This window comes from Mandrillus leucophaeus, unplaced genomic scaffold (genome assembly GCF_000951045.1).
Source record: "Mandrillus leucophaeus isolate KB7577 unplaced genomic scaffold, Mleu.le_1.0 Scaffold637, whole genome shotgun sequence".
Lineage (NCBI taxonomy): Eukaryota > Metazoa > Chordata > Mammalia > Primates > Cercopithecidae > Mandrillus > Mandrillus leucophaeus.
This window is the reverse complement of record NW_012106886.1, coordinates 564,077-577,773: the sequence shown is the minus strand read 5'-3', so window position 1 is coordinate 577,773 and position 13,697 is coordinate 564,077. Positions and strand designations below refer to the sequence as shown.

The following is a 13,697-nucleotide window of genomic DNA, read 5'->3' as shown; positions in this document are numbered from 1 at the left end:
CTTTCCTTTATAAATTACGCAGTCTTGGGTCTGTCTTTATTAGCCGTGTGAGAACAGACTAATACAGTACGTGCTGGGCTGTGTTCTAAGACCCCTCCATTAATTATGTATCTCTAGTCCTCGCAACAGGTCTGGGAGGAGTAGGTACTCTTAATACCATCATTTTGCAGATCAGCAGACCAAGTTCGCAGAGACTGATGAGACGGTCTCAGGGCTGGGATGAGGCTTAGCTAAGATTTATTCAAACGCAAAAGTTGTTTTACAATTAATCGTATACATGTTGTGTGTGTGTATACATACACCATATCTTGCATAATATGCATTGTAAGTAATTCTAGTCCCACAGTGGCTGGCAGAGGGGAGGCTCACCCAGGGCTCTACTGGTCACCTTGCCCTGAGCAATGATCACGCGCAGGAAGCTGTGGATAGGACCCTTACTTGCCTTCCAAAATGAAGATGTTTCTACTCTCAGGTGTAGCTAAAGAGGTTACCTGGGACCAGTATGAGGAAACTGCCCCCATGATTCAATTATCTCCGCCTGGCCTCACCCTTGACACGTGGGGATTATTAGTATTCAAGGTGAGATTTGGGTGGGGACACAGCCAAACCATATCACATACCAAGTACTCAGTAATTATTATTACTATTAATTCTTTTTTTTTCAGATAAGGTTTCACTCTGTTGTACAGGCTGAAGTGCAATGGCACAATTACCAGTTATTTGCAAAGAGGCCAAGCTGGCCTTGGCAACAAAGCAACCTGGGGCCAAAACTCCTACTGAAGAAGAACAATCCACTTTCACCCAGCAGCTGCTGTGCTAGGGCCTCCCAATCACAGCCCGAGGCGACCAAGCTGCTCTCCTTACCCAGCCTCCTCTGACAGTTCCTGGTGGAGAAGAGGGGAGCCTGCTGTCGCTGTCAGCTGGTCTTCCCATTTGTCCCCTGGGCGCTGCTGAGGATAACACATGCACCAGCACACCGTGTAAACCAGCACATTGCGTTTCCACCCAGAATTTAAAACCAGGCAGTGGCCTGGCTCTGCACTTCCCGGCTCTATGACTTTTGGCAAGCGATTGAAACTCTCTGGGCTTCCGTCTCCTCATCTGTAAAAATGGGGATAAAAACAGTCCCTCCTTTATAAGCTTGTTGTGAAGACTTAGGGTCTGACACTTGAAAAATAGTTAGAATAGCGCCTGTAACTTGGGAAAAGCTTAATAAATGTTTGCCATTATTAGTACCTGAAAGGATCCCTTAAAAAAGCAAGGAATTGGGAGGGGGTCATGGTGCCCCCCTAAGGGTAGGTTAGAGGAGTCACACAGGGCTTTGTAGTATGACAAGGTGGGGAAGAGACAAGCGTTCTGTCAGTAGAACAAAGTCTAAATGTTTTACTGGGTTGTGCTGGAGGGGTTCAGGCTGTTTGAACCTTTAAAATGACTTTGGTTTCTTCCAGGTGTCTGCGGGCATCTGAAAGAAATGAGGACGAAGTGCAGCATATCCTCTAGGAGCTCAGGACACCATCAGGGCCAACAAAGATCAGAGAAGGATGCCCCATGCCTGGAGCAGGTGACAGGGCAGAAGATACGCAGGCAGCAGCTGGGCCACCTTCAAGAGCAAGGCAGAGCACTGGGCCGCTGCGGAGAGCAGGGGGCTAAGGCTGCCACCCAGCTCCCAGGGGAGCCCAGCAGCTGAGCATTCCGGCTGTCAAAGCCTATCACATTCGAGACTCGAAGCATCACCATCCCCATTTCACAGGTGTGGAAACTGAGGCCCTGGGAGGTTATGTGTGGCTTCAGATGGCTCCAGAAAAGTCAGGCAGAAGCAACTGATCTGACCAATATGGAGGAAAAAAATGCTTAGAGATGAATAAGAAGGGTACAGAAGGCACTGGGATTCCAGGGGCTGGCTCATGGCTCTCTGAGACCTCAGACAGGCACGTGGGTTTGAAAGGCGAGGAAAGCATCAGTGAGGGAGAACACCCTTTAACAGGAAGTTAAGAGAGGTGATCTGAATCCAAACGTCATCTCTTCTGAGAGGCCTTCACCACCCTCTACAAGGGCAAAGTAATGCCCCCCAAAGCTTCGCAACCTCTGATTCCATTCATCCCTGGCATGTTCTGGGCTGGAGCCACAGCTGTGCCTAGAACTCAGCCCTTTGTCCTTTAAAGGATACAAATCCTGGGAGATACAGTGGCCTTAGGCAGGGCTATTTCCCAGAACAGAGCCTGAGCCAAGGCTTTCAGTGGGGGTCGTTTATTTGGACAGGGATCCCACGTACACTGTTGGGACAGCCACAGGTTCCGCTGAGGGCACCTGGAGCTCAGTCCCTCTGGGGAACGCTAGGAGGCACTCTAGAGCAGCCCTCCACGACTGCACCACCTGGAGAGAATCAACTTCCCACTCTCTTTGGCTAAAGGTTGCTCCTACGGGCACCCCCTCCAGCACTTCCAACCGCCAGGCACAGTCGGCAGGAGGACGCCTTCAGACGGGGGCTCAAGGGCTGGCAGCATGGCTCCATCAGAGCATTCCCAGGAACAAGAGGCTAAGGCACAGGGCTGTGGGCACCCACCCTTGAATCGATCTCACGTCTGCTTCGCCCATCAACCAGGGAGAGTGAAGGCTCTGCAGCCCAGCTGCCCATGTCCAAAGCCCTGTTTCTCTCCTAGACCTGAGACCTTGACTTAATTTCTCTGGGCCTCAGTTTCCCCTCTGTCAAGTGGAGGGAATAATAATACCTCATTCACAGGACCCACATCTTGACACCTGTAAAAGGCTGAGAACAGCACCTGACACATGGGTGGTATTCTAGAAACATCTGCCGCTCCCTTAAAGACCAAGAATCCCCAAGGCAAGATCAGGGCCCTATTCACCTTCGTCTCCCCCATGCCTGGCCTAGTTAGTGCCCGGCAGAAAAGAGGCTCAGTTCAAGTCTGATGGATGGATGGATGGATGAATGAATGAATGAATGAATGAATGAATGAATGAATTGGATTCAGGAGCTAACGTATTAACCTAGACCATGAACTTCCAGTCTGGCATCTCAAGCCTGGCTTTCTCAAAGACACTATAGTTCTCTGTGTCATCCTTCCTTTGGGAAGATAAAACACTTTAACTACAGCCTGCAAATAATAGAAGACATACTAAATCCGTTTCTGAAGAAACTTCCTAGAGCCACCTCGATTTTCCAGAGGGTCTGGTCCTGTAAGGGTACTCCATGGCCCAGGGACTGTTGAGAGGAAATTGGATGCAGGTGTTGCAGTCACCGGCCCTCGCTCCTGCGGGAGAAACGGCTCCAGCTCCGAGGTTTCATGTACGAGTGCCTGCTGCCCCCTGGCGGAACGAGTGAAAAGTGCCGGAAGTCTTGGAAACCATCAAGGTTGTCATTTCCACTCCTAGCAAGAAAAGATATTGAGGCAGTGCTTCCGATTGCGAATGTAGCTCGTGTGAGCCTTAAAACAGCCCTGCAAGGTAGCTAAAGATTATCTCCATTTCACAGATTTAAAAAAATGAGGCTTAGAAGGGGTCCTCCCATGGTGAGCTAAAAAAAATGACACGAGGCTGAGAGTTCTGATCCCAAAGTTCAACTATGCGTACTCTAAATGCCAATTCCCTCTTCTGACCGTGCATAAGAATCCTCTGAGGACACTGGGTAAAACTACAGAATCTCAGACACCGTTATCCCCAAATACCTAAGGGCGACTGAGAATCTGCATTCTGATGAGCTTTCTAGGTGAAGCCGGTGCAGTCAGGTCCCAATATTTGGACTGGCATTTGGAAAGCATTGCCTTCATCACATGGTTTCAGAGTCTGTGTGCGGACACCCCTCTCCCTCCAGTCCCGTGCCTGAGGGTTTGACCTCTCCCTCCCAGCATGTGCCTCTCTCTCCCTGTGTCCCCTCACATAACACCTAATGTGGCTTGAGGACATGCGTGCTATGCACACTGTCTGCACAATTGCACTGAGTCCTCACTGCAGACCCGTCACTGGTCCCAGGCAAACAGAGGTGCCTGAGAGTTCACTGGTTGACACGCAGTCGAGCCAAGATGTGAGCCCCAGGCTGTGACCATGGAAGCCACACTGGGTGATTTGAAGTCCCACTGTACTGTCTCCCCTAAAAAATATTCCCATCCTGTGTCCCAGTCCCCTGAAAGTCTTACCTTACTTTCTGATTATGGGACAGAATATATCACTAAAATGATGGTAACTGATTTGACCTAAAAGATTCATGTCACCCCATCCCCATTCCCACATCCCATCTTCCTTTTAGCTGGAAGTTTCAATTCCATCAGCTGATGAGAAAAAAGCAAAGAAATGCCACAGGATCAAAGATGCAAAAATAAGTAGCAACATGCTTCTGCAGCTTGGAGATCAGGATAGAGGGAGGGGCCTCTGAATCTGGATGCCCCAGGGCCCATCTGCTCTAGATAAAAAACGGAAAAACTGTCTGCTGCCCAGAGCACCCCTCAACAGGGCTCTACAGTGCTTTTCTCCTCAATACGTGTGCCATTCTGAGAAATAAGCAGAAAATCAGAGTCAGCCAAGGTTTTAATTCTTAAAAAAAAAAGAAAAGAAAAGAATTAAAACTTTTGGGAGTGTCCTGTGGTCTATTAGACATGCAGCTCATCCCCCAGACTCACACATGTGGTGGCAGGGAGGCTCTGAGTGGCTCTACTCTGGCTGTGTTCAGCTGAATTTCTAGAAGCTGAGGGCTGGAGGTGAGCAGGGCCCAGGCGCTCAGGCAGGGAAGGGTTCTGAGGCCCCACACACACCCAACCACAGCAGTCCTGCTTGATTCGTGTGATATATCAGTGAGAAGTAAACAGTGCCATAGGAAAGGAAAGGAAATATAAGATCCAACCCCATTCTCCACAGTGCAAGAAAGAGACCTCAGAGGTGAAAGGACTTGCTCAGGATTGCACAGCTGGTAGAGGCCAGGCTGGAATTAAAATTCAACATTCCTTGTATTAAATCAACATTCTGCACTTTTATTCAGGCTTTCAGTCATGCTTGCTGGCATTTATTGACAGGCACCAGTGGGACAGGCAGATACAAGTCAAATGTTCAATAAATACAACAATGCATGTGCAATACAGCAAACACATGTACAGTTGCTGCTAAGATGTGAGCCCTAAAGGAAGGACACGGGATCTCACCTGAATAAAGAGCAAGGGAAACCTCCCCAGGGAAAGCATCTGAGAGCTGAGACGAGTTGAGAGATGAATAGAGGGCCACCGGCCGGGAAGCCATATCTCTCCTATAAGCAGCCACTGTGGTGCAGGAGGCCCGGATCACCAGCCCCCAGGAGAGGCCGGGGACCAGCAGCCAAGCACTGACCCACCAAAGAGCTCAATCCAGGGAGAACGAGGACCCTTCTAGGTACTCAGCACCTCCTCATGCTGAGCTCTGCATGCCTGATCTCTTTTCATCTCTTCAATCCATCCTGCAAAGCAAGTGCTATCATCCCCATCTCACAGATGAGGAAACTGAGGCTTAGCCAGATTAGATAAATTGCTCAACATCTTAGAACCGAAAATGATCAGGACCAGAATGTGAACCTGAGTGTGTCTGATTCCCAAACCCATACTCTTTCCACAACCCCAGACCACTCAATGCAAACCAAAAGCAGAGAGAATGGAAATCTGAGTGTAAACCAACAGCATCCAAGCTGCTGTATCTAGCAGGTGCCTTCCTGCGGAGAAACATAACCCCACTTGGGCTATTTGACCTGACTGAAAAAAAACAGTTCTTTCATCATTCTCCATTTAAAGTTCTGCCCGTGAACTAGAAATTTAAGTCCACCATGTTACAACAAGGTGATCACATGCTGAGGGCCAGGGTATTGGGAACCAATGACAGGGTTTTGGGAACCACAAGAATGACAGGGTCCTGGAAGGAAGGGGAGGAAAACAACAGTGGGGAGAGAAGTCCTTCCTGCTTTCAAAGAAGTGATCCTCCCAACTGGAACACACACACACCTCCCCCCCTCCCATGTACGCACACCACACAAACTCACACACTTACACCCATGCACACACCGTGCATACACACATTTCAGGACCACATGCCTCCCCTGAGCCCTGCAGGAAGGAAGCCCAAGGTCAGTCCAAATTTGTATTTGTAATAACCAAAGCGCAAAGGCACAGCAGCCCTGCAACCCCAACAAGTACGGGGAAGGGAGGTGCAAGGCTCAGGAGGGAAAGGACCCAGCCCCAATCGCTCCTCTTTGGCATAAGATGTCATTTGGGATAAAGCACACAGAAAATTCCAGAATGCCATCCTGGATGAACCCGGCACTTTTTGTCTGCCTCTCCTAGAGGACAGGTGATGTTTCTGCCTGCAGAGCTTCCAGTCGCCTTTCAGATTTGGCCTACACTGACAGAACTTAGCTTTCGGGAGGGTGTGGTCATGTGACCTAGGTTGATCAATGCAGTCACTGCATTCCCTGGCCAGTGACTGGGCATGTGACCCAGACCAAGCCACTGAGAGCCTTCCCTGGGAATTTCTGTGGAAGTTAATTAGCAAATAAGCTCGTAGCATTCTCTTTCCTGGGTTCACTGAGTTCATAGGATGAAATTCTAGAGCTGCTAGTAGCTGTCTCGCTATCAGGGCAGGGAAAGCCTACCTGAGAACAAAAGCAAAAGAGAGAAATGCTTATAGGACAAGGAGAAGACAGGAGGCAGGGGAGATCGTGTTGGAATAAAATTGTTCAAATCCCTGGGTCCAGCTATACCTGAAGCTAGTAAACTTGATTAAGGTGACAGAATTCATCAATGACCTGTTTCCTGTTTAAGTCCATTTGAGTTTCTGTCATTTGTAAACACCACCACCAACTTAAGTCTTAGGCCTTTTCATCTGGTACAGCTACCTGACTCTCATGCTGAGCCTTTCACTTTCTTCTGTTTACATGTAATGCTTCCTATTATCCTGAAGACTTAGAAAAGAGACCTCAGATCTTTGCAAAACCCTCACTAAGCCCAGCAGGGCTCTGGCCACCTAAAAGAGACCCTGTGATTGTTGCTGACTGGTGAAGATGAGAGCTCATGTTCCCCTTTGACAGAGTAATAAAGAAAAGGCAAACCACATGGGTCTAATGCTATTCTAAAACAAAACTGAATCAGGCTCAGAGCCACAGCCTCTGGTGGCCAGTTTTAGGATTAAAGGTGTCCTTATGTTCTATTCTCTACCCCTAATGACTTCAACTGAATCTAGGGCTATACCCTAACAGCCGAATCAGCCCTACGATAACAAAGAGAGGCAGAAATAGCAAATTAAGTCATATCCTGGCTTCAGTGAATGTCATGAAAACAGATGACACTGCAAGGGAAAACATGCAGCAGTCGTCAAATGGCCAGCAGACCCACTCTCCATCAGAACTAAGGATGCTGCGGCTCGTGGCTCACCGCTGCTTTCTCTCACTTGCCGCCTAACAGGAACAGTGGTCCTTTGGGCCCATGTTGTTGCAGCATTTTCTTTTTGGATTCACAAACCAACGGTGCATCTGGGCTATTGAGCCTCAGCCTCAGCATACACAGTGCTTCCTTTTCATCCTAAAATCAAATTCATAGGCTAGGCATGATGGCTCACACCTGTAATCCTAGCATTTTGAGAGGCTGAGTCAGGAGGATTGCTTGAGCCCAGGGGTTCAAGATCAGCTAGGCAACGTGCTGAAACCCCATTTCTGCCAAAAAGTTACAAAAGTTTGCCAGGCATGGTGGCGTGCACCTGTAGTCCCAGCTACTTGGGAGGCTGAAGTAGGAGGACTGCTTGAGCCCAAGATGTGGAAGCTGCAGTGAGCTGTGATGGAGCCACTGCACTCCAGCCCGGATGACAGGCACACCCTGTCCCCAAAAAATAAAATAAAAATGATGTATAGCCTACTTACATAACAGATGTTTTTAAAACAGGAATCTAATGCCCAGATTATAAATATATACACAGGAGCAATAAAATACAGAGGAGCAATTGGAAGAAGGTAATTTTTTACATATATGTGTTTCAGTTTGTAAATGCTCAGGCACAACCACGTGGGGAACCACAATGCCGTCATCAGTTATGCCCACTTAGAACACACATTTGGACTTAAGAAAAGTAAGATGATCTGAAGTCATTTCAGACAAGACATATAGGAAAAAACAAAAAACACAGGTGAGTACTAAATAAAAAATAAGCATTACATTAAGAACTAACTGATAGGACTTTTGTGTATAACTGACATTCTGCATGAAGGTCAGTGGGTTATGTGCAAGTCGTGTGAGATGCAGAACAGCATTGCTGGATGCCTGGCCTTCCTAGACTCTGTGCACTTAGTGCCACTGGTGTCACTTCCAATCATTGCAACAACCAAGAGCTGTCCCCCCAATTTGTATCATGTACCTGACAGGCAGAAGACTCCCCTTTGAGAACCACAAAGGTAGGCCATGGGGGTGGGAGGGGATGGTCTCACTTGTTAAACCAGAGCAGGGGCCTCCCAGACTTCAGCGTGATGGATGAAGATGAAGTGAGGTCTTCCTTGGGGAATGCTCCCTCTTCCCCCTGCCACCAGCAGGTTCTGTCCTTGGGACCAGCTGCTGCCCATGCCCCAGTGCACCCTGACCCAAGGGGACGCCTCGTCCTGCCCTTGGCCTCCCTGACATACTGAGCTATGGAGTGAGCAGCAGCTGAAATCTGAGCCTGAAAGGTTTGCTGAGCCCAGGCTTCTCCAGGTTCATCTCCCTTTGCTTCTCTGTCCGGTTTCCCTTGGGCTTCTGTGGGATCCCAAGGGAGCTAGAACCCCCTAACCCCTGCTGTTCCTGCACGAGGCTAGCCACCATGCCATTAGCCAGGACCCGCCAGTGTGTGGGGTTCCTGTGGTTCAGCCAAACTTGGGAAATAGCCACATGCAAACAGGACGCAGGAAAATCAGGGTTCGGCAGTAGCGGGTGAGGATGAGAGTGCTTATTTCCATATTATTTATCAGTGATGCCCTGGGGGATGACCTCAGTCTCTCCAACCTCCCTCAACTACTAGGCCTGTTAAGTCCACATCCAGATAAGGGGATTTGGGGATCAAGAGAGAGCACCAATGGCCCTCTGAGGGGCTGCTTCCTGAGGTCACTCCCTGCTGTAGCAATCCCCTTCTGGGTGTGGGGCAGGCATCATGAGATGACGGAGGTTCTCTGGTTACCCACAACCAGATGCACAGCTACCTGCCTAGCCCAGGACCACCTCTCCAAAGCTGATTCGGCATTAGGACTGCAGGACATCCCCTTCGGTACCACCCCCGACCCAGCCTTACACCACCAGGTGGGAGCTGCTGCCTGTGATGGGTGCAGAGCATCAAGCTCACATCTTACTCAGTGGGCAGGCTCTAAGGTCAGCCTGTGATGTAAAAAACTGTATCTATTCAAAAACACTCTCTAAATTCCTTATATAGACACCACACTAGAGATTGGCATGCAGACTCTTGGTCCATCCAACACAGCTGGTTTGTTCTCCAGCTGTGAAACAGGTCTCTATTTCTTCAATTGGGATGTACATGAGGGGCACCCACTCTCAGAGCTGCCATCTTGTGAGGAAGCTCTTGCTGCATGCAGAGGTCACGTAAATGTGCTCCACCTGACAACTTCCTTACTGGGGTCCCAACCACCAGCCACCACCAACCACCAAATATCTGAGTGAACCAGCTTTCAGATGATTTCAGACCCCACCCTTGAGCAGCCCCAGGCTTCGAATCTTCCAGGTGAGGCCCCAGATGTGATGGAGCAGAGATAAATCATCCCCACTGTGGCTGTGTCTGAATTCCTGATCCACAGAATGGTCAGTAACATATTGCACTTTAAGACTAAGTGCACTATGTATTGTGCATTAGGACCAGATAATTTGTGTGTATCCTTAAACATTTCAGTAACACTCAGATCGTCAAGGGGCTCCCACTAGAAGAAGCACACCAGAACCAAGACCAACAAGGGGAAAAGCAAAATCAACTCACACGCCTCATCAGGGCATTAACTTGGAGACCAGAGGCAAAGACCTTGCCATTTAAATTATTTCTCTCATTTGTTCTACAGGAATGTGTGTAGCTCAATTCTTGTAGATTAAGCATATGAGTGATGGATTCCACCACAGGAGCTGCATAAGGAGTTGGAGCTTGATGGATGATAAGCTAGTGTTTCTGGAAGGACATGCCAGGGTTTGTATGTGATTGTCCAATGCAGTCAATAGTGAACACACTCAGAGAGCATCGGTCATCCTCCTTGGCAAACATGAATGGCAGGCTCTGGGGACAGCTGTGCTACGTCACACGATGGTACAGCCACAGCAATACCGCTCAGGATAGTCCACCACATACACCTGGTGGTCAGTGCCATAGATGTAGTAGACATAAGTCTTTCCTTGGTACCAGTAGTGAACTTCTGTGAGGGGGATCAACTCAATGGTCTGGCGCTAAGGAAACAAATAGCCAAGGAAAATGTCAGTGTTCTGTTCAAGTCACTCACCTGCTCAAGAACTTTCAGTAGCTCCCTACTGTCTGTGGTATGAAGATCCTGCTCTGGAGTTGGCATTTGATATGGTTTGGCTCTGTGTCCCCACCCAAATCTCACCTTGAGTTATAATAATCTTCATGTGTCATGGGAAGACCCAGTGGGAGGTAACTGAATCATGGGGGTGGGTTTTTCCCATACCATTCTCATGATAGTGAATAAGTCTCATGAGATCTCATGGTTTTATAAAAGGCAGTTCTCCTGCACATGCTCTCTTCTTGCCTTGCCTGCTGCCATGTAAGATGTGCCTTTGCCCTTCCTCCACCTCCCACCATGATTGTGAGGGCTCCCCAGCCATGTGGAACTGTGAGTCCACTAAACCTCTTTCCTGTACAGATTACCCAGTCTCAGGTATGTCTTTATTAGCAGCATGAGAACAGACTAACACAGCATTCTACAATCTGCTACAATATGCCTTCAATCTGCCTTTCTAGATGTATCTCCTACTGTACTCCTTCACGCGCGCTAAGCTCTGGCCAAAACTAACTTCTTATCTTTAGCTACCATTTGATTCTAGGTTTCACCAAGTGGGGACAGGCATCCCCAGGGGAGTTCCAGGGTGTATGGAAAGTCACCAGCCAAGTAGGACAACTTCCAGAAACATTAATTTTTAGATGGAGTGCTGGGGGACAGTGGAGGAAAAAGTCAGTTTAAACATGTGTATATTAAAACAACCACAGAGGTATTAGGAAGTGGTTTATAACATTTGAATCAAATTTTAAGATAAAACATTGACCCTGAAGACATTTGAAAGTTTAGTGGGCTGTGCCAGGCTATTTTCAGGATGGAGACCTCATTCCCTCCCACAGGGTGGTGCTAAGTCGCTCATTCTCTGGCCCCTTCTCTGAGCAGTTACTCAATAACTTTCTGCAATGATGAAGCCCTAAATGGAAACAGCAGCCTAATGTTGGGAGCAAATATTAGGCTCCCCTCTGCACTGGCTTCTGGTGCTGTTTTGTTATTGGCAACTACACTACATAGTTGAGGTAGGAACGTTGCTTCTAATCATTTAAGCCAAGCTTTCTTGTGGACTTACTGTGGGCCAAGCTCTGTGCAAAAAGCCCTAAGTTCTTCTGCCCAAGCTGCTCTCCTGTCCCAGACTCAGATTTGGGGACCCAAACCCAGGGAGAGGTGGCATGATTGGCCTGGGGTCAGGCCCTCTTTACTTGCAGGGAATTCTTCCTGTTGGGAAAAGAGCTCCAAGTCCTCTTGCTGTAGTTGATGGCTTGAAGACCCTAGGAAAGTGGCAAACCAGGCCTGGTGGCGGCCTGAGGCTGAAGCCATCTGGCTGCTTCAAATTCTCTCTCCATTTTAGAAAAACTGCCCTGGCCATCCCTGGAGATCTGGGCAGTGGGGGTGTGTTTTGAGAGGTAGGCCCCGTTCTGTCATAAGAGAGGCCGAGGGCAGCACGACATTGCAGAAGGAAGAGGGGAATCAGAATCAGGGCACGAAATTTCCACACAGCTTTCCGTGTGATTTTGTGCTCCAGTTCTCTAGGCCTCAGTTTCCTCATCTGTGAAATGGGAATAAAAACTCTTATTTCACAGAGTTATTGAGACAACCGAATAAGACCCCGGTGATTGAGTTTTCTTCATATGCCAGAAACTGGAATCCAAATGACAATTTTGGAAATAAAAGGTGGAAGATGCCTCTTGAAATTTCAGTGCAAAGGACCCCAAATAGGGACTAAAGGGCACAAGGAGATGGGAGTCAATGTCAGTGCTCAGAAGGCCTGGACACTGAAGTCAGGACTACTCTTGTTCCCAGAATTTTCTATTAAGATCCAATGGTGAGCATGGCAATACCACTACCCCCCAACCAACAACCTCCATGACCCCCCTGCCTCCATCTGCTTCTGGCTCAAAAAGTCTCCATGTTTGAGGCCACAATTTGCTCAAGACATCAATTGCCATCAAGTGGTCATGATGTAATTGCCTGTTTTTCTGTTTGTGCAGCTCAGCCCCCGCAATAAGCAGATTCCAGGTCTCAGAGTCACGGCCATGGCCAGGAGATGTAATTTAGCCACCTATGCCCTCATGGTTGGATTTCTGCTCTAACTTCTCCATCTTGAGTAAAATATTAGCATGAATCTTTGTCTACAGCTCTAGGACCAAAGGCAAAATCAGAAAAAAGATTCAGAAAAGTGACCTCCACTCCCATTATACTCCTTTTTAAAGAAAACTGTGTATTTGCCCCCTGGTTTGCCCTTCCTGGCTCCAGGATTTGTTTACAATGGCTTGTATTGGCAGAGGCAGGGCCTCAGGAGACCTGAGTTCTAGTCCTGGACCTGCCACCAACATACTGTGTGACTTGGGACAGGTAACTTCCCCTCCTTGGGCCTCAGTTTCCCCAGCTATCAAAATATTGAAAAACTAGAAAGTTTCATCTAAAAATCTGGACTTCAAACAGTCTGGAAACACTGGGTCTTGTGCCTACAGAAAGCTGAGCATTGACCGGCCCCTTTGAATGAGGCTCTGTCACCACCTCCTTACTGCCTGGCCCTGGTAGGCATGTAAGTGTCTGAATTGCTTGATTTCTCAGTCCCCTTCCAGCTCCAAGATGGTCCATATTCATTTAGATAAAATGCATCTTCTCTCTCCTACAAATCAGGGAGATGTGCAGAGAGAGAGAGAAGGGGAAATGCTCATTGCAAAGGGACATTTTGAGCACATTAAGATGCCAAACACATTAAGAGGGTTTTGCTGCAGAACCCTCTGATGTGCTTTAGTGTCTTTTTTCGCAGGTGAAGAGTGGCTTTGAAGGAGGGGAGACGTGGCTGGCCCAGGATCATGCTGGGATTCAGGAAATGCAGGATCTCAGCCCAGTCTCCAAGGCTCCCGTCCTGGCTGCTGAGTCCCACTTCATGCAGCTCCAGCAAAAGCATGTTACCAGGCCAAACTCTCACATTAGGGCGCCCTGGCAGGCTGCAGCAACAGCATAAGGGGCCGCTCAGGGCTGCTCCTGGGGATGTAGCAGCCACCACCGCCACCTTGTGGCTATCAGGATACAGCAGCAAAACCCCAGAGGTTGGGAGAAGACAGGGCTGGGGTTTGGGAAGTGCCAGGGCCTCAGAGGCAAGCCAGGCCTGTGACCTTCAATCTCAAGCTTTTCCTTCCCCTATCTGAACACCAGGGAGTCAGAATCAAAATCTCATGACACCACATTCGTGCTTGAAACCCTGCCA

General features: G+C 48.5%; 1 protein-coding gene across 2 annotated transcripts in view; it reads right to left on the bottom strand.

Annotated features, from left to right (window-relative positions):
- Nucleotides 1–9,800: 9,800 nt before the first annotated feature.
- Nucleotides 9,801–13,697, bottom strand: part of SSUH2 (ssu-2 homolog (C. elegans)) — a 32,185-nt gene continuing 28,288 nt past the window's right edge. For both annotated transcript variants that reach the window (XM_012000639.1, XM_012000638.1), the window contains exon 12: nucleotides 9,801–10,415. In XM_012000639.1, coding sequence (XP_011856029.1) covers nucleotides 10,269–10,415 — 147 coding nt within the window. In that variant the 3' untranslated portion in view covers nucleotides 9,801–10,268. The remainder of the gene's footprint in view (nucleotides 10,416–13,697) is intronic.